Raw genomic sequence first — 25,006 nt, forward strand, 5'->3', positions numbered from 1 at the left:
TGTCTTCCAGGGTCTCATCAATGACGTCCTGAGGGATATGTTGAACCGGCATGTCTTCGTCTACCTAGATGACATCCTTATATTCTCCAAGTCCCTTCATGAGCACGTCCACCACGTCAGAGCGGTCCTCCAGCGTCTTTTAGACAACCACCTCTTTGTAAAGCCTGAGAAGTGTGAATTTCATGTCTCTGAGGTCTCTTTCTTAGGTTTCATTCTGTCCAAGGGAAACCTCTGCATGGACCCTAAGAAGACACAGGCTGTGCGTGACTGGCCCCAGCCCTCATCTATCAAGGAGGTTCAACGTTTCCTAGGCTTCGCAAACTTTTATAGAAAATTTATTAGAAACTTCAGTTCGGTGGCCGCCCCACTCACTAATTTGACCCGCAAGACGCCTGGCCGATTTTTTTGGTCTCCGGAGGCAGATCGGACCTTCCGAGAGCTTAAGGTGAGGTTCACCTCAGCCCCTGTACTAACCTTACCTGACCCCTCTCTCCCCTTCATAGTTGAAGTTGATGCCTCGGATGTGGCAGTGGGTGCTGTTCTCTCCCAGCGTCCCGCGGATGGTAAGCTCCACCCTTGTGCCTTTTTCTCCTCTCGCCTCTCCAGTGCTGAAAGAAATTACGATGTGGGTGATAGGGAGTTGCTGGCCGTTAAACTAGCATTAGAGGAGTGGCGACACTGGCTTGAAGGGGCCCAGCATCCTTTCCTCGTGTGGACGGACCACAAGAACCTTGAGTACATTCAGAAGGCCAAACGTCTAAACCCCCGGCAGGCAAGGTGGGCCCTCTTTTTTTAATCGTTTTGACTTCGTGCTCACTTATCGCCCCGGTTCTAAGAATCAGAAGCCTGATGCTCTGTCCAGACTGTTTTCCTACACAGACCAAGAACGCACTCTGGAACCCATTCTCCCAGACTCCAGGATCGTGGCTCCTGTTCGTTGGGGAATTGAGGCAGTGGTTCGACAAGCCCAGCAGAGGGAACCAGACCCTGGTAATGGACCTCTGGCTCGTCTGTTTGTCCCTGCCTCTGTACGCTCCCAGGTCCTTCAATGGGGGCACTCCTCTCAGTTAACCAACCATCCCGGCACTGGCAGGACGTTAGAGTTCCTGAAGAGGCGGTTCTGGTGGCCTGGGATGAATGCTGATGTCCAGTCCTTCGTCGCTGCCTGCCCTGTTTGTGCCCAAAATAAAAGTCCTCACACACCTCCCCATGGTCTCCTTCATCCCCTACCCATCCCCAAACGCCCTTGGTCCCACATCTCCATGGACTTCATTACAGGTCTTCCCCCTTCCCAGGGGAACACAGTCATCCTGGTCATTGTGGACCGTTTTTCCAAGGCCTGTCGTTTTGTCCCCTTACCCAAACTCCCCTCTGCTCAAGAGACCGCAGAAATTGTCTGCCAGCAAGTTTTTAGAGTTTTTGGTCTCCCAGTAGATGTGGTTTCTGACCGAGGACCCCAATTCACTTCACAGTTCTGGAAGGCTTTCTGTAAGCTGATTGGAGCCACTGTCAGTCTTTCCTCTGGTTTCCACCCGGAGTCTAATGGTCAGTCAGAGAGGCTCAACCAAGATCTCGAGACCACCCTCAGATGCCTGGCCTCCAAAAACCCCTTGTCTTGGAGCAGGTATGTCCTCTGGGCAGAATATGCTCATAACACCTTGTGCTGTTCCTCCACAGGTCGCTCCCCTTTCGAGTGTCAGTTTGGGTTTCAGCCTCCTCTGTTTCCGGACCAAGAGGCTGATGTTGGCGTCCCTTCGGCCCACGCCTTCATCCGCCGCTGCAGACGTGTCTGGCGGAGCGTCAGATTGGCCCTTCTTAGGTCTGCACGACGCCACCAACTCCAGGCCAACCGCCGGCGCAGGCCCACACCATTACTACGCCCTGGGCAAAGGGTCTGGTTGTCCTCACGGGACCTTCCCCTGCGGGTGGAGTCCCGCAAGCTGGCTCCTCGGTTTGTGGGCCCCTTCAAGATCCTGAGAAGGGTTAATCCGGTCTCCTACCGTCTGCAACTTCCTCGGGCTATGCGGATCAACCCCACCTTCCATGTTTCTCGGTTACGACCTGTAATCACCAGCCCCCTTGCTCCCGCAACTCGACTACCTCCACCTCCTCGGATCATTGATGGGCAACCCGCCTATACAGTCCGGCGCCTCCTTGACTCTCGTCAGGTACGGGGAGGGTTGCAATACCTGGTGGACTGGGAGGGATACGGCCCAGAAGAACGAGCTTGGGTTCCAGCCCGGGACATTCTGGACCCCAACCTTATCAGGGACTTCCACCAGAGACATCCTGATCGTCCCAGAAGGAACGTCCGGAGACGTTCTTGAGGGGGGGGTCCTGTCATGTTTTTGGGATGTGTAGTTTTTGTTTTGGCCATGTGGTGTCCTCAGTCCTTGTTTGTGCCTGTTCAGTTTATCATTGATGTATTGTTTTCACCTGTGTCTTGTTCTGCCTGTCTATTTAAGTTTCTTGTTTTCTTCAGTTCCTTGCTCAGTCTTGAGTTGTTACCCTGCGTTCGATTCTAGATCAAGCCTTCTTGTAAACTCTGTGTTTTTTGTGTTTTCTTGGACTGCCTCCTGTTGCTGAACCTGTTTGACTGGACAAAGATTCTGCCTGCTGCTTTTCTTGGTTTTTGACACTGATTTTCTCTGCCTTCTGGTTTTTGACCTCTGCCTGGATTGGTTTGCTGATTTTTGCCTGACCCTCTGGATACCTCTGCCCTGATTAACCTATTAAAGGAATCACTTGCTCTGCACAAGCTTTTGTGTTGCTTTCTGCAATTGGGTCTTGAACTTGGCCCCAGGGTAAGGCTCTGGGCTTTCAAGCCAGAGCTCCAGGTTCGATTCCCAGGTCGATCGTTACACCTGCCCATTTGCATAGACATAGCCCAAAACACCTGTCAGTGCAGTGTTACAGCTATCAATATTTAAAATAAATAACTAAAATAATAAAATCCATTGACAGCTACATTCTGTTAGGCTTGCCAATTTCAATGTCCCTCTCGATGCACAGCGGTGCTAAATTTGACAGCCTCAACTCATGCATACTTGTTTGCAAATAACTTCTGGTGAGTTTCAGATGACTAAAACTCTTCTCTGCTTTGGCACTGCTGATCGGAATAGTCAAATAAATGTGAAAGAGAGAGCCAAGATTTTTGCTGCTGCTGAATCTACATTTCATCGATTTTTTTCCCCGGACAGAGAAGTTTGCTTTGGAATTGGAAACCACAGCATTAGCCACCTGGTTAGTGTCTCCATCCTCCGAAGAGCTAACGTTAACTTCACTGTCGGTAGCTCCCTCAGACGACTGGGGTGGCAAAAATAGTTCATCAGAGGGGTACAACTAGACGTAACGAAGTCTTTCCTCCTTACATTATATTTTGCTACAAAATTGTTTGGAATGGACATTTGATCTATGTGTTTCGTTACTAAAAAAATAATTAAATAAATTTAAAAAATAGTCGAGATCAGCAGGGGGCCCCCTAGAGTGCAGGGCCCAGGGTTGTTCGCCCCTCCGCGCCCCGAATTCCGCCTCTGATTATTAGTTTAAGTTAAAAGAACTCAATAGTCATAAAGGTAAAGGGGCTACACATGCACAAAATATAAAGCACATACCAAATAGTGTTGTCACTGACATTATATTCCTAGTGTGCAGATATCAAAGCCCTTTCACTGCGCGAAAAGTGGTGTATTCGGAAATATCTGGACAAAGTAAACTTCCGCTAAACCTGCTGTTTTCCGGAGGTATTCGGATGCCCGCAGAACTTTGTCATGCGGACCTGAAAACTCCCGCAAATGTCCGAATACAGCTGTTAGACGGCAGTTTTCAGGCATCTGCGTGACCACAGTTGTTAGCTGATGGCTTGGCCTTTCAAATGCTAATAACAGTCAGCGGTCTAGGTGGGACTGGGTAGAGAAGCCTGCCCCCTTCCTCACTATAACTTTCTATCGGTTAGCCTATATGTAATATTTAGGCTATATTTTGATAACCACACAAACTTGTTAGGTGTTGCATGGTGTATAATACAGCAGTGGTAGGCCCATATAGCCTTCAATGTCATTGCTCTGTCGTGCAGCTAAATTACAATGGACTCTTCAAATGGAGCATACAAAAACACACTGAAAACATAAATTTAAAAAAAGTCTAAATGAGAGGTTCATTAATTACATATTTGATGGTTATGCAACTGTCCTTTACTTGGGCGTCAAAGGTATAGGGTGACCAGATGCAAACAGACCAAATGGTGGACAAGTAGTAAGTTTGTGTGGGACATGTTACCAATGCTGAGAAATGATGTAAAACTTAGATATAATGTCAGTCTAACTGAATAAGAAACACTTGTATGCACTTGTATTGATAGACACCCAACACGCATTGGCCATTACAGGCCCATCAAAGGCAACCATACTTAAGCAAAGCAGCAGGCATCATACAGCTCAAGTCTTTCAATTTAAACCCCTGACCAAATCCAACTATAAGAATAAATAAGGCTCAAAATAAAATATTACATAAAATAAAACAATTTCAATGCAAATCTTTATATCAAGCCAAAATCTCTATTGGATGAGCAGCATGGTCAGAAGGGATAAAAGAACTTTCTCCTTTCTTTTTGACCATGATGTCGGCTGACAGCGTTTACCTTCATATCTGTAAAGTTTTACTAAGTTTGGTTTTTGTGACGTAGCAAATAAGTTTGTCGGCCCCACAGCTGCACAGTTTGATTGACAGCCGCCACAGCCTCTTGATGACCGTCCTCAATGCTCTCCTCTCAGCCACTGGGTGAAAGCAAGGCTTTTAAAAAAACTCAGCTATGTTGCACTTTTACTGCTTTTGACATAGTTTCTAATCTATTTGGCAGCGCTATGCCGCAACAGCATAAGCGGCCCATGTGCGGGCGGGTAATATAATGGATCCATATATTTTTTATTTCTGACAGTTAAAAACCAAACGCCGAGCAAAAATGTGGGACATTATCTCAGTATGAGGGATGCGGGACAAAGGATACCGGAGTTTTTTTTTTAAAAAAGTTTACAGGGCATAGGAGTTTTTGTTGTTGTTCCTCACTTGTTTGTTTGGAATGTTTCTCTTCAGTACGAGGACGCGCCCCATTTTCAAACCACCCACTTAGAATCTAAGGTTGAGTCCTGTCCAATCAGTTTTCTGTGCGTGCATGGCGTAGAGTGACAGTAACCAATAGCATTGTGTGCAACTGCAGTGTGAAATTTGCTTTGGGGAAGGGGGTTACCTGTACGTAGGAAAAGCAAGTCACTGAAGGATTACAGAAGTTGTACTCCGTATTCTGTCGATAGTGTGCATTTTGAAGATGGCCTGCAAAAGAACACTTGAGTTTTCGAACGGACAGCGGAGTGGAGAGGCTACTCGTGCGCTGGGAATATCCAATTTTTCCAACACCGTCCGAACGAAAACAAACAACTGGTGTCCCAGTTAAACGCATTTTTAAGAAGATGTCTGAACAGCAGTAAATGTTCATGGAGGATGTTATTTGGTGGTTGGACAGGATGGAGTCAGACATCAAAGAGGCGCAAGGGGAGTCTGCCCCCCAAGAAAAAGAAGACGAGCGGGAAATAACTTTAAAGTTTATTTCTGTAGGCTGCTGGCTTTTGTCTTTGACAGCCACACATTCTGATGTGTTTGCATTTCTTTATCCGCTCTATCACTTAATGTGGTTGAATTTAACTCTTGTACTAATTTTGCTTCTACAGGAAGCTGTGCGGAGAATGCATAATGCTGAAAACAACACGCACAGATATGATCCACAGACAAGGTAAGACAACGTGTTTTGTTGGTATATCATCGCAATTGTTTCATAACAGTACCTGGAATTCTAAATGAACTTCTAATCAATCTTCCTTTCTTCTCCACTTTTTTTCTCTTTCTAGCATCCTGCAAGACCTATTGAAACTATTCGAAAGAGTTACAGGATGAACCAAGAAGGGAATCTAGAGAACAAAGAGGGGGGCAGGATCGCTGCTTGAACGAGGCAGAGGAGGAGAAGAGTAAGTCAAAACATAATTTCCCCAGTAGTTCTTAGACTTTTTCTCCATTTTCTATTTTCAGTGATCTAATATCTGTTTTCACTGTGTTTTGCAGCTGCACAAGGCCAGAACTAGTGTTCTTTAAACTGAGGAAGAGGCTGCCATATGGAAGACCGCATCAGTAGATCTAATTTCTGAAGAGGAGGACACCATCTTGGATGGAAGGCCAGTGGGGTCCTCCCGGCTAGCACAGAGTTGTCTGCACTGTGTTGGGTGCTACAAAATCAGAATCACCTTTATTTGCCATGGTACATTACATAATTCAGAATCGTACCAGACCATGATAGATGAAGTCAGGATGCTCTCTATGATGGCCATGTAGAACTGAACTAGGATGTGTAGGCTGACATGGAGTCTTTTCAGCTGTCATAGTAAGAACATCCGTTGTTGTTCTTTCTTGGCTAGGGTGGTGATGTTGTTGTCCCATTTTAGTCTGCGGGAGATAGTGGTACCCAGGAATTTGAATGATTCCACCTGAGTGACAGTGGTGTTGTTAATTGTAAGTGGGGAATGGGTTGAAGCATTTTTTCGATAGTTCATTATCAACTTCAGTTTTGTTGGTGTTGAGGTCCAGATTGTTGCTTGCACACCACGACTTGAGGTGTTCAACCTCCCTACGGTAGTTGGATTCATCCTTGTTGGTGATGAGTCGTATGCATGGCTCAGAAGGTCGTCGGCTGCCAGCTTCCCTCTATCAAGGACCTACACAGCTCCAGAGCCAGGAAACGTGCATGGAAGATTGTGGCTGATCCCTCTCACCTCGCCCACTGTACCTTCAGTATTGACTTTTCATACCACATTACCCCCTTTTGTGCCTCTGTATCGATCCATCATACCATATACCACTGACCCACTTTGACCCTGGTGTTATCTGTTGTATTGTATTATATTGTCTATAGTAGGTCCTGCATTGTGTATTGTATTGTATATTGGGTGTCTTGTTTCCACTGTTGTATTGCACATTGTATTGTATTTATTGTGTATTTGTTATATATTGTGGATTTATTGTGTATTTTTGTGTATTGCATGGAGAACACCAAGTAAAATTCCCAATACATGTAATGTACCATAGCAAGTAAAGGTGATTCTGATTCTGAGTAGACTGGACACAGACCAAAAATGTGTTGTGAATCACCATGCACGAGTTGGTGCGGATAGATTCAAAATGGAGACCACAGAAGCTGGGTCGTTCTTGGGAATGCTCAAGCATTTGTATTCTATTCTATTCTATTTGTACATTGATATATCTATAACTATTTCTATATCTATATCTATATCTATATCTACATCTATATCTATATCTATCTATCTGTGTGTGTGTGTGTGTGTGTGTATTATGAGGGGCCAAACAAGAAATATATAAGTATAAAGCTGAATATATAAAAGTAATTCTGAATATATAAATGTAATTTCTGAAAATATAAATATAATTCCTGAAAATATAAATATAATTCCTGAAAATATAAATATAATTCCTGAATATATAAAATTATGTCTGAATATATAAATGTAATTCTGAATATATAAATGTAATTCTTAATACATAAATGTAATTCCGAATATATAAACTTAAATCTGAATATATAAACATAAATCTGAATATATAAACATAATTCTGAATATATATATGTAGCTCAGGCAACTGAAGAAGTGTCATATTTCGTCAAGGAAGGAGAAATGTTGGGGGATGAATAATCCATATGATTTCTCCCTAATGTTTAATAGATCGAGCCTGTTGTATTGATGTATACATGTTGATTTCCGTACAAGTGACACCAGTAAAAGTGACACAGCAACTGAGCTTGTACCTGGATGAGCCTGTCGGCCACCATATTGCACACACATACATACACAACTGAAGAAGTATCATGTCAAAAAACACCTGTAGGTCCACTTCTACAAAGCCATCATAGAAAGCATCCTCACATCATCTCTCACTGCCTGGTATGGAAGCTCAAACCAAGAGGAAACTAGAGCAGATTGTCACTAAAGCCTCCAACATAATTGGTTGTGACCTTCCCCCAGTCAACGCACTATATATAAAACGTACCTTCAACCGAGCAGCTAAAATAACCAGTGATCCCTCCCACCCAGCCCACCATCTCTTCCAGCTTTTCCCCTCTGGAAGGCGCTATAGGACCATACCCACCAAAACCACTCAATTCAAAAACAGCTTCTTTCTTATAATGGTCAGAACACTCAACATCCCTAGCTAACCTCCCTTGCCACAAGATCCCATATTCTCAACAAAACATACTGCATGCTCTGGACTTAACGCAGATTGAATATGCTTGAGCATGCTTGTACAGGTACATCAATCAGTGTACTTTCTGCCTGTTGGCACACTTGTGTGCTGGGCAACTAAACTAAACTGAACTGAACTGTACATAACATATCATACACACTCACTGTACATATTCTCACACTCATATGTTTCCGTTTTGTGTGTGCTGTTGTAATGGCTTAGGTGCCAATTGAGAAGTAGTACTGAATTGTACATATATACACTCACTGAACATATCCTCACATTTATGTATTTCTGGTTTGTGTGTTGTTGTTCTGATCTATGGTGTCTGTATGCTTGCTTCTCTCTTTCTGTTTGCACTGGAACTGAGCCACCATGCTGTACTGAAACTATTACCACCAACACTGTTGCTAAGTATCCAAGTATCTGAATATATAAAAGTTAGTTTATACTCAGGCATATCACAAGACAGTCTTCATAGGCCAAAACAAGTGAGCAAAACAAGTATTACTTTAGCATCAGTAAAATTTTACAGTACAATCAAAGATAATCAAGCAAAAATGTTAAATAATTTAAATTTGAATGAGGCAATAATATGGACTTCATTAAGGGGTCCTTATTTTCTTTGTATTAGGACCTTCCAAGTAGGGGAGCTAAATTTGACTGGGAATTGGCAAAGGGATGGCCCAAAGAGATATAGAAATAGTAAATAATATCATAACAAGCATTGGCTTCTTAGAAACCGTTGCTGCAAAATGTGACAGGAGCGACAGAACACTGTGTGCTAATGGCTCGATGTAGACACCAAACTACGGAGGAAGTGGTCTGTATGCTATTTTGTCAAGTTGGTTTGGAGAAGTGCATCAGGTTGTAAACAGGAGAAGGAAAACGTTCCCCTTGGTTGAAAGCGGACCTGTGCAGACCTCTTCCTCTGTAGTTTGGTGTACGCTTGAACTTGCCATCGAGCTATAAAAATATGGTTGGTTAAGAGCTGGTTAAGAGATCATTTACTATTTCTCTAGCCGTTTGGACCATCTCTTCACCAATTCCCTTTGGAATTTGGCTCCCCCACTTGAAAGGTCCTGTAGCGTGTTCAAGTTCACCATGGCATATAAAGTTATCAGATGTGCACAGTTTAGTTACGAGATGTACAGTTACAGGGGTTTATTTCACTATAATGACCAGCTAGCTGTACATTATCCCGCTTATTACATGGCTACTTACTAAAGCAATCAATACTTTGACAAAATTATTGATTTAAAAATTATTCTTTTGATTTTAAAATGATTTTATTGCTTCCGCAAAAAAGAAAAGTTCCATAGTAACGGTCTGTTATTCATAGTGGCAGTCTGCCATTCAGAAATAACAGACCATAGAATGCCGTAATTGACCACTCAGAGCCAAGTATTCAACAAATATGTGTAATAAGTAAGGGATAATGTACAGCGAGCCGGTCATTATAGCGAAATAAACCCCGATGCGAAGCAGAAAACTGTTTAAAATAAAGTTTTAAAGAATGTTGCACTGTTTCCTGGGCAGAGTGTTTGTGGGAGTTTTGGGAGAGGCCCGCCTTCCTTGTGTGTATGTTCAGTTTGCCTGAGGCGGGGGAATTTATTCGAGTGGCTGCACTGTGGGGAAAGACGACCTATGAGGAAGTTAATTGTGTTCTGTAAGGCATGGTTGTGGCCAACAACAGCTGAAAATAAAAACAACGTTAAGTTCAAAATGACACCAGTGTGTCCTTTAATAACAGCAAACGCAGCTGTCCTAATACCAAGAAAATAAGGACCCATTAATGAAGTCCAAATTATGGCCTCATTGAAATTTAAATTATTTAACATTTTGCTTGATTATTTTTGATTAGCAGCAGTAAAATTTTACCATACAATGTTAAACTTGTTTCGCTCACTCAGTAGCCTCTGAAGACAAAAAAATTCTCAAAACAGAAAAACGACTGTCTTGTGATATGCCTGAGTATAAACTAACTTTTATATATTCAGAGTTACTTTTATATATTCAGAATTACATTTATATATTCAGAATTATATTTATATGTTCAGAATTATATTTGTATATTCAGCAATTATATTTATATATTCAGCTTTACATTGATATACTCCCTGGCTCCACACACACACACACACACACACACATATATATATATATATATATATATAGTAGCATGTTGGGGCTAGAGGAGCAGAGCATCCCAGCATGCCCTTGGGCGCCTAATTGTAAAATTAGCCTAGTTCGCTGCTGCTAGTTTATGCTTACCTTTTTGTGTCTCCTTAAAGTTTGCATGTATTGTTTGTCATGTTGTCTTTTTGCCGTAGTGTTTAGTTTGTGTAACAAATTGTGTACCGTCATTGAACTTCTCAGTGTGGTTGATGTACTCCCCTCCTATTGTGTTGGGGAGTGAGTGATATCTATGCCTGTTCCTGCTTACTGTCAATAAACTTTGACCATTAAGTAGCGGGGAATATTTTCGTCTATTTAATTACCCTCGGTTTGCCACAAAAAAAACCCCCAAAAAACAAAACAAAAACCAACCAAACAAACAAAAAAGCAATTAATATGCCTAATAATTATAAAAATAAAGGTTGTATTTTCCTTGTTTATAATAAAATTATTTGTGTAATTCATTTTTGTATCTACCTAGGAACACAAAACAACAACAACAATAATAATAATAATAATAATAATAATAATAATAATAATAACCATATGAAATCATATCTGAGGACACACTCTTGGCCAGTGAGGAGGGGTTTTAGAGGAGGGGCAAGCACCCCCAGGGGATTATTCACCATGGAAACTAATGGTTCTAGGCAGGCCCCCAAACCTGGTACATATCCAAGAGTCTTCCAGTCCATGTAACAAGGCAGCAAACTCCTGGATACATCCAATTATCTGTGGAGTATCCAGGAGTATACAAGAGTAGTCCAGTCTGGATACATCTCTTCTTTTCACGCAGTATAAAGACATGTACAGATACAAAGGTATGCCATTTGGATTTAGCTCTGCCCTGTCCTGTTTTCAAAAAAATCATGACACTTCTTCTCACAGGAATGTGGTGGTCCATGGCGTGACGCAGTCTCAGCATGACAGTTGTCTAAAACAAGTCTTCCAACAACTCTCCGAACAGGAGGCAACTCTCAACACAGAAAAATGTGTGTTTGGGGTCTCTGAAATCTAATTCTTAAGCTACAGGCTGTTCAGCAAGGGGGTCACCCTATGATGTCTCATGTGGAGGCCATTCTAAACTTACCTGAGCCTATTAATTATGCTTCTTGCCAAACTATGCTGCTACAACTGCCTCACTCTGGCACTTCTTGAAAAAGGACACACCATGGACATGGATGCCAGACTGCCAGGAGGCAGTTCAGGTGATCAAGAGGCAGCTCACCTAACCGACTACTTTAGCCCATTTCGATCCAGCTGCACAGACAATTGTCATATGTGATGGGTCTGCTCTTGCTTTGGGAGCTGTGCTGTCACAGTTGCATGAGGGAGTAAAACACCCTGTGGCTTTTGCCTCGCAGGCCTTGTCACCATCTGAGCAGAAATACACCGTCAGAGAACGGAAGGCACTGGCCTGCATGTGAACGGTGAAATCTATATAAGTATGGCCGATCCTTCACACTAAACACGAACCACCAAGCCCTAACAGCACTGCTGGGTCTAAAGGGTTCTGGTCACAAGCCATTGAGGCCTCTCAGGTTGTTTGACCATCTACACAAGTACAAATTTGTACCAGAGTTCCACTCCAGGCAGTCATAACACAGTAGCTGACCTGTTGTCCAGGGCAATCATGCCCTCAACAGTGGTGCATCTGGCCAGTGATGACGAGGAGGACTGGGTTTGCATGCTACATGGCTTGCTGCAATCAGCTGTGGTGCTACAGGAACTCAAGTAAGCATCACGGGATGATGAGTTGCAATCAAAGCTCTGTACACATATCAGAGAAGGGTGGGCTGCTTCAGTGGATAACTCATTTCTTTCATTCTACAGAGTGAAAGACGAGCTTTCATGTTGGGAAAAAGTATGCATTGTGAGGGACATTGTTTATTAATCCTATTTATATTGTAATGATTCGTTCAAACAAAAAAGAACTGATTCATTTTCTTAGACAATTTTAAAGATTTTAATATTAATTTTTGATTTAATTCATAATGATACATTGAGAACTTTGGATCTTTCACTGCAGGTGGCGATGGCGGGCCCTCACACCTCCAACGATATCACCAAATTAACACAAGCTATATGGTCATAACAGTAGCTAAAACGACTCGGGCTTATCAACAGAATAATTTTTGCATGAACCAAGCAATCTTCCAAAGTAGTACCACAAACAGGTAGGCTTTTTTAGATTAACTGTAACATTTCCTGTGTACACACACAGGCGTAAATGCATAGGCTTAAACGCATAGTGAAAAGCATTGGTGGAGCAAACTCCATGACTTGAGGCGCAATTTCCCTGTGCCACCTCCAATATTTCAGTTTGTCACCCTTCGCCCCTGACAATCACCAGATTAACACAACACCACAATTAACCGAGGTAACAGAATACGATGTCTGCTTCTCTTATGCTGGGATTAGACTACACAATCTTTTTGTCTTTCACAATGGCCACTATGTCAGACTAGGCAATCATAGTGCTGTAGATTCTTGCCGTGTTTTGGCCGAGAGACTGGCAACACTACAATTATGACCCCGACCAATCATTGTATGCTGCCTTTCAAGACCTTGTGCGAGTTCATAAATCGTTGGGGAGGACGACTGTCATCTGTTGTAATGGTCAACATCAAGGTATATGTCATAGGGGATGTCACACTAGGCAGGAAAATACAAAAAATTCTGACATGCTGCACTTTTCGTGTTGTGTGTCGTGTTTTGTCGTGGGGCGTCCCAGACGCCACATCACTGTTCTTAGATTATGTCACACTACAAAGGGTAAAGACGGCCGCTGGTCGTTCCCGACGTTTATATTTGGGCCCGACGGTGGAAGTTTGTCCGCAACGACAAAATTGGGTCAAAACTGATTTGAAATCGTGTAGTCTGAACCCGGCATTAAAAGGCCGCTCGGAGCTCGTTTATTAAGCATGCGAAATGCCTCCTGACATTGGAGCTCGTTTATTAAGCATGTGAAATGCTTCCCACTGCAACTTGAAGCTGAGTTCATCCAGTATTTTCATAGTGGGACAGCTCGTCAACCGTTATTCCTGACTTAATCACCAGATTAACACAACACCACAATTAAAAGAGTTCGTTCTTTACTATGCTTATGAAATGCCTCCTGACATCGGTGAATTAGCTTACTTCACCCAGGTGTACTGTGTTGATACTGGAAACCCTCTCTTTCTTTTAGTAGCTTCATACACTTCCTTTTGCATTATTTTCAAACTACTGGCTAACCAAATGAAGCTTTTACCAGGTGAAAATACTGACTGTGAGAAAAAAACTTGTCAGGAAATCATGGGTTAGCTTTAGCATCACAGGTGAATTGACTTGTGACTGTGATTGGCAGAAACACTGTCACTGGCCTGAACGGGCCAGCGACTGGCCAATCAACCTGCCCGACATACTTTTTTACTGACCCGGTCCATTGGGCCATTGCTTATGTTGAACCCTGCTGAAGGTTAAAGAGTGGGTGCAAGTGAAAGCTGACAGCCGTTGGAACAAGCTGTCTTCATTCTGGTCGACACCTCTGCAGGTAAAAGGAAAGCTTGGCCCTGCTACATATCAACTCCATAATGGACCTCGTTGGCATGTGAATCATCTTCACAGGGTCCGAGCACCCTAAACAATGCCTGATCCAGGGTCTCAAACATTGCCCCATACAGAGCAACAGCAGAGCATGGAGACAAACAACAAATCTTCTCCAACGAAACTCCTCTTAGGGGCCAGACACCAGCCACGTTTCAGACACCTGCACCAATCCAGACCCCAGTCATACTTCAGAAACTGGGGCAAGCCCAATGCATTAGGGCACCCCCCATGTGGACTGACTGGAGGGGAGAGGGACTGTAAAATGTTGTTATATCTTTAGTGAAGTGTTCGGTTACATTATACATTCAAGGAACTGTTATGCTCTTTATTATGGAACTAAAGGACAACCAGATATATGTGATCATTGGGTAGTGAGTGTGGGATACAGATGGAGCGATGACTTCTGAATTATACCAGTGACTTCTAAAGGAAAATGTCAGGGCATGTGTCCTTGAACTGAATCTCAAGAGGACATGGGTCATGGATCCTAGGCACACAAGTCATTCTACCAAAGAATGGTTAAAGAAGAATAGATGTGCAAAACTCCCTTAGCATTGGGATAGTTGGGGCGATGATGTGTGTTGCGTCATTGTGAAACCCTCCTCCCAGGTTTTTGCACTGTTTTTCAAGTTCGGTTTTCAATGATGTGTAGTTCGGCAGTTCATTTCTCCACCACCTTTGCGTGCGTAAATAAGAAGTAAGAAACTAACAGTTCATTTGTGTGTGTGTATTGCATATTGTTTTTGGGTTAAACTGCCGCGAAGTCTTTCTTACGGTATTAATGGGAATGTTAATCACGCGGCAATATGTGCATTGCGATAGAATGCATTAAGTCTAACTCCGTGAACGATGTTGTTCTTCTTGCCAATATAAATATTTGCCATTGTATACAATCGTTCCTTATAATTTAGTAGATTATGTTGATATTTTCTGAGTGACTATCTACGATGTTTACGATGCAGTTCTTGCTGACTCATCCTGAGCCAGAAAGTTCATTCGTTATGGTTTAACGCCATCTAGCGGCTCATATCAGAAATGTGTACCGTATTTGTAATGTCTGTATTCCTTTGTGTTTCCTTGTAGAAATACCACACCCACACACCCACACGCCTATCATACTCCACTTTGATTGTCGTTTGAATTAGAATAAAAGATTGGATTTCATTCACCCCCAATCTCCGCCTAATCATCCTTCTAACCGAGGATTGGAGTGATCTCAGTTGGACTCCAGCATTCATACAGCTCTAACTATTGCACAATAGAGTTAATGCTTTGGAATGGCCAAGTCAAAGTTCTGACCCTAATCCTATAGATATGTTGTGGAAGGACCTGAAGTGAGCAGTCCATGTAAGGAAACCTGCCAACATCCCAGAGTTGAAGCTGTTCTGTACGGAGGAATGGGCTAAAATTCCCCTGAGCTGACGTGCAGGACAAATCAACAGTGACCGGAAATGTTTTGCTGCAGATATTGTTGCACAAGGGGGTCACACCAGATACTGAAAGCAAAGGTTCTCATACTTTTGCCACTCACAAATATATAACATTGGATCATTTTTCTCAATAAATAAATGACCAAGTATAATATTTTTGACTCATTTGTTTAAGTGGGCTCTCTATCTAATTTTTGTGTGAAAATCTGATCTTATCTCTTATCTTAACCTAAAATCTTAGCAGCACTGTGTGTGTGTGTGTGTGTGTGTGTGTGTGTGTGTGTGTGTGTGTGTAAAAGAATAATCAATCAAACCCAGGACAAATAAACATTCAGGGCTACACCACTCTATCACCTTTTTGTGACAGTACCTCCCCTCCTCCCTCTTGTGCTGTAGCATTTCAAGAATTTCATTGTATTTTAATGCTCATTGTATCTGGAGTGGATGTGATTGTAATGTTCCTGGTTTTAATGGGTACTTGCTTTGAAAAAAAAAACTTTTATTTGTGCTGTGTTGGCAAATGTAGATGAACTGAGGCTGAGGCAAACACAGATTGACAAGGACTGAACTTGAAGAATGTTTCGCTTTGAGAATTTTCGTTATTCTACAACATACCTTCAGCAAACAATAGCATATGAAGTGCTCACCTCTGGGTCTCCTGTCCCTGAATCTATCCCTGGTCCTATAGCCGCAGAGGCTGTGCCTGCCACTAGGTCTCCAGTCCCTGCTCCACGGCAGAGGCTGCACTCAACTCTGGGTCTCCAGTCCCTGGTCTTGCTCCCAGCACTGCAGTGGCTGTGCCCACCACTGGGCTCCACAGGACTGCCAGAGCCTGTGCTCGCCTCCGGGCTCTCTGGTCCTGTCCCTTTCACTGCAGAGGCCCCTCCTCTGGCTCTTGGTCCAGTTCCCAACGCTGCGAGGGCCCTTCTTGACCCACTGTCACCTGGTCCACCTCCAGAGCCTCTGGACCACCCAGTTCTGTCTCCTGGACCGCCTTCAGAGCTTTTGGTCCACCCAATACAGTTTCCTGGTCTGCCTACAGATCTTCCTGTGCACCGAGTCTTGTCTCTTAATCAGCCTCCAGAGCCTCCAGATTGCCTAGCCCTATCCCCAGTGTCTGTCTGTGTCCTCCCCTAGTTTGGTCCTCCTAGCTCCCTGGTTTCCCAAAGATAGGACGTAATTTTTTTGACTATCTGGATGCACCCTATGTCCTTTCCAAACCACTTTACCTTGACCTCCTTAGAAGATGTCAAGAGGTCAAGGAGAGATGGAAAGGAGAATTCATAAAGACAACCGCGGTGCTAACAGAATCCGTGGGCACTTACCCTAGGCTACATAATTATGTGATGGCGGATGTTATCGACATGGGTCTGCCGTGGTAAAACTACAATTTTCCCGAAGATGGACTACTAAAAGTGCATCTTCGATTCTTACTGTGTTGGTTCATGCAGGCTATAAATGTGGACAACCCGGTAAAAAAAAATTACTTCAATACCAAAGTTTAAATTGAAACAAAAGAAAGGAATATAGGCTACCGGTCACAAAAGCGAAATGAATGGTTGCTCACGCTCACTCTCCTGTCCACTCATATTTATTGCCATGAATCCCTGTCAGCATGATTGTATGAAATAATTGTTAAATTTATGCAAGATAGGCATAACATGTTAGGCCTACAAATTTACTACTGTACATGTCATCATTCATAAGTTTCAAACATGTTGAATTAAAAACATAATCTGGCTATGAGCGTCTCATATCCCTTGTCGGTCATGTTGATCTGATCCATTTTTAGAAAATAGAATTGAATTTGTTTTGCAATTACTAATGCTTGTACTTCAATACTAAGACTTATTTATATTCAGAAATAGCTGGAAACTTGTTAGTAAATTATTTAAGTTCATTTTGTGAGTTTTAACTGTTTTCAGTCAAGAATGTAAGTAAGAATACATGAGCATGACACGGTTTGCGTGAGCAGCCCTTTCATAGTCAGAAATCATTAGAAACTCTTTAGAAACTGTTATCTTTTGGAGAGTATATATGTCTTTTGACCGACACCATCACTTTGTCATGTCACTTTTATTTTTTATTTTACTTGTAAAGGATCAGCACATCATTAAATGAGTAAACTTCAGCCAGAGAATCTTTGTGTCATGTCATGGACACGCTTGACACTGTCCAACGGTTAGTGTTACACTCACATAATCATTTGCTTTCGTGAATGGCTGAATGGTGCGTTGCTTTAAATGTTGCTGCCACAAAGCATTGTGGGATGGAATTATCTCCTTTCCTTTCATAAAGGATGGTCCAGTGTAGCCTAGGCAAAGGAGATAGGAAAGGAAGCATATGATTGGAAGGTATCGCTTAAATGGTACCTCTCTATGCTGGAAGCTCCCAGCATTTCGTTTTATGTGCATGCTTCTAGAATTGCATAAATATGCTGAAACAACTGTGTAAATACATAAACAATGATAAATAAAAGAGTAAACCTGAACACTATACATGTTTAGATATTATATCAGTTGTCAGTGATGTTAGCTACACTGAATAATTCAAACAAAGACAAATTATTAAAAGGGCTGTTCTGCCTTTACATGACTCAGTCCTCTGTCAGCAGATATTTCACGTATACTGTATGGAAAACCAATACTGTTTTCTGATTTTAGCCAATAAATTTAGACAACAGAAACAATAATCTTTGAACAGCATCCCTTGTGAGTTATGCCCCAGATTAATATGGTTCTGCCTCACGGGTTATCATGATGACGTAATAGTGATACTCATTATTAAATGATTTTTTTAAAGATGTGGGCGTCTCCTCCAGATGAAAAGTATATAAAGACTACTGGGAAAGAGGTTTAGGTAACAATTACAGATGAGGTCATTAGAGAAAGATGGGTCCTCTGTAGAAATGTGCTTGTGTGTCTTGGTAAGATGAATTATTCATTTAGTCTGTGTTCAGTAATAATGTAAGAGGGAATGCTTGCATTTGTACTTCAGGATATATATATAGGATATATATAAAGAACATGCCTAATACTATTATAGTTCTTATAAAATTGTGTAATTCTAAGTTTATAGAGTTATAAGAATAAAAACTATACAGTTCTAAATACACACACACGTGCATATATATATATATATATATATATATATATATATATATATATATTTATTTTTTTTTTTTTTTTTTTTTTCCCCAATATTTAAGGGCTGTGGATATAATTCTTTAAATGTTTGGATCTTTAATTGTGACCCATGAGTGCTAATAATTTTTGTAATTTATTCTACTTTGGAAACAGGGAATATTCAATCCTACCTTTATTTCTACTTAAAGAAAAATCTCACTTTAGAAGATTCATTCATAAGTTGTTTTATTTATTTATTTATTTATTTGCTATGCTTCATATTTGCAGAATGCATATAATGTGAATACATTTATCTAGTCTCAGGAGAACATCCAGATGTGCTGATGGAAAACATAAGCCTGAATCAGACTGGTGATATGGAGGGTATGTTGCTCTGTTTCCCTCACCTGCAAGGCTCCTGTCCTCGAACTCTCAGACTGGCTGTTATAAGGGTGATCATGTACGCCTTCATGCTGACCACCACTCTGATGACTGTGTGTGGAAACCTTCTGGTCATCATCTCTATATCCCATTTCAAACAACTACACAGTCCCACCAATTTCATCATTCTCTCCTTGGCCTTGGTTGATTGTTCTTTAGGTTGCTTGGTTATGCCTTTCAGTATGATCAGATCAGTTGACGGGTGCTGGTATTTAGGGAAACATTTCTGTAAAGTCCATTCCAGTCTTGACATGATGCTTTGCTCTACCTCCATAATGCACCTGTGTTTAGTTTCAGTTGACAGGTATTGGGCTATTTGTCAGCCTTTGCAATATAGGACAAAAGTGACAACAGTCAGGGTGACTGTCTATATTGTCATAATCTGGTTGATCTCATTTGTTTTTAGTTTTGGGATTGTGCTCACAGATTTGAATTCAATGGGTCTAGAGATGCTGACAAATCCTTGTATTGGTAGCTGTATATTGATTTGTAACAAAGAGTGGGGCATTATTGCTTCTCTAGTCACATTCTTCATTCCAGGAATCATAATGATCTGTCTGTATGTTAAGATCTTTCATGTTGCCAGAAAACATGCCAGGGTTATGAATGAGAGGCTAGCTACAGTGACTTGTAATGAGTTAAAGAACCAAACAACAGAGCAGCGAGAGAGGAAGGCAGCTAAAACACTGGCGTTGGTAGTCATTGTTTTTATTATCTGCTGGATGCCCTTCTTTGTCACCATTGTTGTCGACCCATTTCTGAACTTCCTGACACCTGCTGATATTTTTGATGCTCTTATGTGGTTTGCTTACTGTAACTCTGTATGTAATCCTGTCATCTATGCTTTCTTTTATCCAAATTTTCGGAAAGCATTCAAAAGTATTATGGCAAAAATGTTTGGCCTGAAGAATGCTTCACATGTTCTACAGTCTTGATCATCACATTTTCAACATTGCTGAACAAAAAAAAATCCCCTGTTCTGTTACTTTTGAAGAAATGATGAAAAATTCACTGGTAATATGTTAGCTTAAACCTCTACAAAAGAAGAGAGAATAGTCTTGTTCGGACAGAAACAGTAGGTGAAGCCAAAATGATGAAGTTCTGTTTTGTCTCTCAGTATGTCTATCAAGACTGCAAGGGGTTCAGAGAGAGAGAAGGAGCATGACTTACTCAACTGTGACCAAAAAAATAAAAAATCAAGCTAACAAAAACATGAAAAACAAAACAGAAAAACAAAAACAAACAAACAAAAAAGACACAAAGCAGAGGATGCCCACATAGGAGATGCATTTCACACATCTTCTTCGTACATTTTCAATTGATCAGGCCTGTTTTGAATTTTCTGTGACTCATTTTTTCACTGATTCTCTGATGGTCTTGTATTGACCTAAGACTGAACTCATTTTCCCTCCTCAGCCCAACACTTGCTACCAAAATAAAACTAAAGTGAATGCTATCTTTAGTCTGTATAAATTCGACCTGGCAGGACTGCTTATGTACTACTTTCACACTCAAATCACCAAGAATTATAGCACACATCTGAACAGTTACTTTACACAAAATATAAAGCTTTTATGTACTAAATACCTGTCCCTGACATTATATTATTAGTGTGCGGATATTATAGCCATTTTTTCCCCATATTTGTACCGCTGTGCATGTGTGTATGCATCATTCATTACTCATCATTTAGTGAGTTTCCATGTCTTAATCCAGTAAGCCCATTGAAACACATACTTACTTTTAAGATTTTTATATATAGTTGTTCTGTCCTCGTTACATGTACTGTATATAACTTGACAGTCAGATAAACGCCTTCCTAACACCAAGACTCTGAAGACAGTCAACTCCTTGTCCACAGGTTTATTGATGTTGCAAAGAAGGGTGAAATTGAAACGTACAAAGCGTAATCAACGCTATGCTTGCTTTTAACACGTACAGATATTCACAATGTAAATATAACGATCAAATTTAGCAGGAATTAAATCTTCTAATTTTTTAACGTTAGACGTTGTATGTATTTATTGTAGATTTAACTTCAAATGTAATATAACATTAGATTTTAACATGTAATCAGTCATCTCTTCGATTATTTATTTGTAACTATTCCCGTATGAACTTCCAGTTGCCTAGGAACGATGCAGTCAGTAGCAATAGCAACTTGTAGCTAACAGATTTCTGGAATCTAACTTCACAGAACGTAACACTAACACAAAAATAAATAAATAAATAAATACATAAAGATCTGCGACCACAGACAACAATTAAACGATCAGTACATACCCACGATGCTACCAAAGGCATGAGACGTATGTAGATATCGCTGGATTATCTCCGATATAATAAAACAACAGCTGTTAGTATCCTGCTCACTAACTTCCTAATTGCTGGTCGCGTGACATTACTCCTGTTACTAACGTCTTGTAATTCTTAAAGTGGCCACAACGAAATACAGAAACACATAAAGACTTACTTAAGAAAACAAAGTAATACTTTTGACGCATTAACTTAATTGTAACAAAACAATAGTAAAATACTGTAATAGATAGTATTGATAATAATAATAATAATAATAATAATAATAATAATAATAATAATTATGACTTCCATAAAGCCTATGACAGTCTGCCACCCTCTTTAATCACAGAATCACTCAAGTTGCGTAAACCCAAATATAACATTGTTGACCAAGAGATCCATGAAATCTTGGAGGAGCCAGTTTAGGAAATGGGTTCAGTGTCAGTCAGGGCCAGCATATTCGTAGGCGATGCACTCTCACAAATACTGTTCTGTGTGACACTCAGCTCCTGAGTCAGCTACTTAAGACATCGGGTCTAAAATACAAGTTGAAGTTGTATGTGCTATGCCTTTAAGACATTGTGTAATAGGCATATTCATATGTTAACTTGTGACATCACACTCTATATTGCCAGAGTTGGGGGAGTAATGAGTAATGGGCAGCAGCAAGTAGTGACAAATTTACTCCCCCTCCAACTCTCACTAATAGTGATGAGAAACAATGATTGTATGTTATTCTTATTCATGTAAGAATAGAACGCCTGTGGCTGTCAGTAGGGAATAAACAGACTTATGTTGAATATCAGTAGTTACGTTCTCCATCACGTCACTCAAGAGCATTGCATTTTCTAGGTAAAAGCTGCACAAAGGGTTTCAGAGTACCTGTTTCTGGACCTGTCATCGAATGGAAATTCGCGGATCATTCACAGAGTTGGATCTGACTATAACTGGATGCCCCTCATGAGCTAAGTGTCCATCAGGGAAATTCTGACTGAACCTTGCTAACTTTACTTGCGAGTGAGAGAAGTAGACTTAACACTAGAAGCGCCGAGCGCCGGTCATTTGACCGCAGTGACGTCTTACTAGAAGCGCCGTACTGGTTTGACCCACTTATACCGAGAAGCGCCGAGCGGCGGTCATCTGACGCAGTGACTGGAAAAAAATATATAATCTTTGCACACTTTTTTTTTTCCACAATAATGTTGAACGCAATTCCCTATCTAGGGAAAGATGACAGTAGGCCGGAAATTTCTTCACCTCGTTGGCACTGGCAAACAATCTTTTGGTCTACGTTGAAGGGGGGAACTTCTGAGTTGGTCAGTTGACCAAGTGATTCATGACGCGGTTGTTAGGAGGTGGTTGGGATCACACCTAGGCTATTGTTCTAGGCTATCGGTCAAATATCCTTCCACTTGAAATGGGAACAAAGAACGGCGTGGTACAACATTCCCTGCTTGAAAAGCCGGCGTAAAAGGGGTTACAGCATCCGACACATAGGATACATTTATTACACATAGGATCTATTTATTTACCTAGTACATTTCACTGCATACACTATCTCGTGTATCTATCTTGTATAATGTATAATTCATTCTTAAGTATTTACTGTAAATAAATGACACAGCTGTCGATTTACCAAAAAGAAGGGTTTATTTCGTGCTGTAATTCAGTTTCAATAAATGGTAAAAATTCGGCCATCTTATGCTACGCTATTTACTCTAAAAGCCTACACACCTGACACAGCTTTTTTACAAAAATCCATTGCGACATACATATTTTATAAAAACAACATTCATGCATATTTATTAATTTCCATCTGTGCCTACATTTTGTATTACATGTGTGGAATTAGATTTAGCTGAGACTCACGATAGATGGTGGTAGGCTACTCGTGGAACGAACTAGTTTTGGCCAATCATTCTAATGCGGGAAACTAACAGAGACTATGGCACTCTATTAGGAGGGGGTTGGGAGGTGTTACTCGTAGATTACTTGGCAGGCTAGGTGTTAGGCTACTCATAGCCCACTGAATGCCTTGAAAAGTCGTAGTGTTTGCCTCTATCATGGCATAGAATGATCTGTTAGTTGTGGTAGATAATTAATTTATTAAAATGCAAGTGTAAAGCTTGATATGCTCGGCTGGGCTTATTATGTGGTGTAAGCGATAATTTCACGGAGACAGACGAGTTCGGAACTGAAACGCTTTAGTCTACTTCTCCAGCGCCACCCAAAGCACTCTCACACTCTAAACTTCGAGAAGTTTTGATTTACACGCATTGTAATTCTCAACCAATTACTGCCTGTCTTGTCATTCCGATAGGTTGTTCTACTGAGTAAGCATAAAGTCCAGTTTATAGCTCACTCCGTCACCCGACATGTTACCCAACAATTTGAATGTCCAAATCTGTAATCTGTCTCTACAATAGTTAATTTACAATCACAATTGTGTCTAATTTTTTGCACTACCTGGACCGTGCCCTTACAATAAATTAATCACTAGGGACAACAACGTGATCATTGTCAGTTGACAATTGAATGTTGATAAAGTCGGGCTACACATTTACAGACCAACCGCAGTCTAACTCGTAACGCGTGTGACATCCCTTATAATAAACTAATTCTCCAAGGTAGAAGACTGAATATTAAAAAAAAACAAATACTATGAAAAAGTTACCTGAACTAGTCTTGTTCAGATGGTTTTCTCAGTCAAATTTGATCAAGACTTCTTCTGGAATTTATACCTTTGGAAACACGGTTGGCACAAATAAATAATCAAAACATTATGTTGAATGATGGAAGGGCTGGACAACAAACGTTTTAATGAAATAATAACTGACTATTAACACTGAAATGAATGATACAGTGGCCGAACGCGAGTTGATCTCCTAAGCAAACTATTTGCTTTGTGCAAGAAGCGCCATCTAGCGATCATTATGTGTCAGTAACAGTGTCCTTGTCTAATGACTCGTGCCATGAGCTGCGCTATAAGTAGGTAAAACCAGCATGGCGCTCCTAGTAGGAAGTCACAGCGGTCAAATGACCAGCACTCGGCGCTTCAAGGTATAAATAGGTCAAACCGGCACGGTTTTGCTTCTCATTTCGGCAGAGCAAGGACAGCTTGGAGTGCAATCACATATCATTGGACTCTGACTTACAAGACAACTTGAATGGCTGTTTAAATAAAGACCTTGAGTCTACGCAAAGACTAGAGTGTGCTGCCACCAACCTAGAAGAACGGCAGTAGCTGTACTATATCTCCACCATCACGCATGTACCTGCTCCATTTGCTGCATCAGGGTTGGGGTTGGGGGATGGAGATGTCAGCAGAGGTAATCCTCCCTCCAGAAGCTAAACATGCCTTACTCAACTTTCAGGCTCATGATTAACCAATTATTGGCCACGTAGAACATCTTACCTCCAATTCTTTGAGGAGCACCCCATTTAAGGTAAAAGTCAATCTTCATGTTTAAACCCAAGAGGCATCCCTTCACACAAGTGCTTCACCATCAGGTGAGCGAGCAGACCTCCGACAAATCTAATCTTAAACTCACAGCACAAACTCAGCTATGGATAGCTCTGCCTACTCAGATTGCAGATGGTGCAGTCTGTGACCCTTCAGGTGTTACCTGGCTGACTATTGGC

General features: G+C 41.3%; 1 protein-coding gene across 1 annotated transcript; it reads left to right on the forward strand.

Moving 5' to 3' along the window:
• Window positions 1-18,969: 18,969 nt before the first annotated feature.
• On the forward strand, window positions 18,970-23,635 carry LOC115818912 (trace amine-associated receptor 4-like; the record flags this gene model as incomplete). The annotated part of the gene is made up of 2 exons (XM_030782410.1): window positions 18,970-19,945; window positions 23,625-23,635. Coding segments are annotated over exons 1-2 (987 nt in total), but the record flags the coding sequence as incomplete, so codon positions are not given.
• Window positions 23,636-25,006: the final 1,371 nt, after the last annotated feature.

Source organism: Chanos chanos, chromosome 8 (assembly GCF_902362185.1).
Source record: "Chanos chanos chromosome 8, fChaCha1.1, whole genome shotgun sequence".
NCBI classification, from domain to species: Eukaryota; Metazoa; Chordata; class Actinopteri; order Gonorynchiformes; family Chanidae; genus Chanos; species Chanos chanos.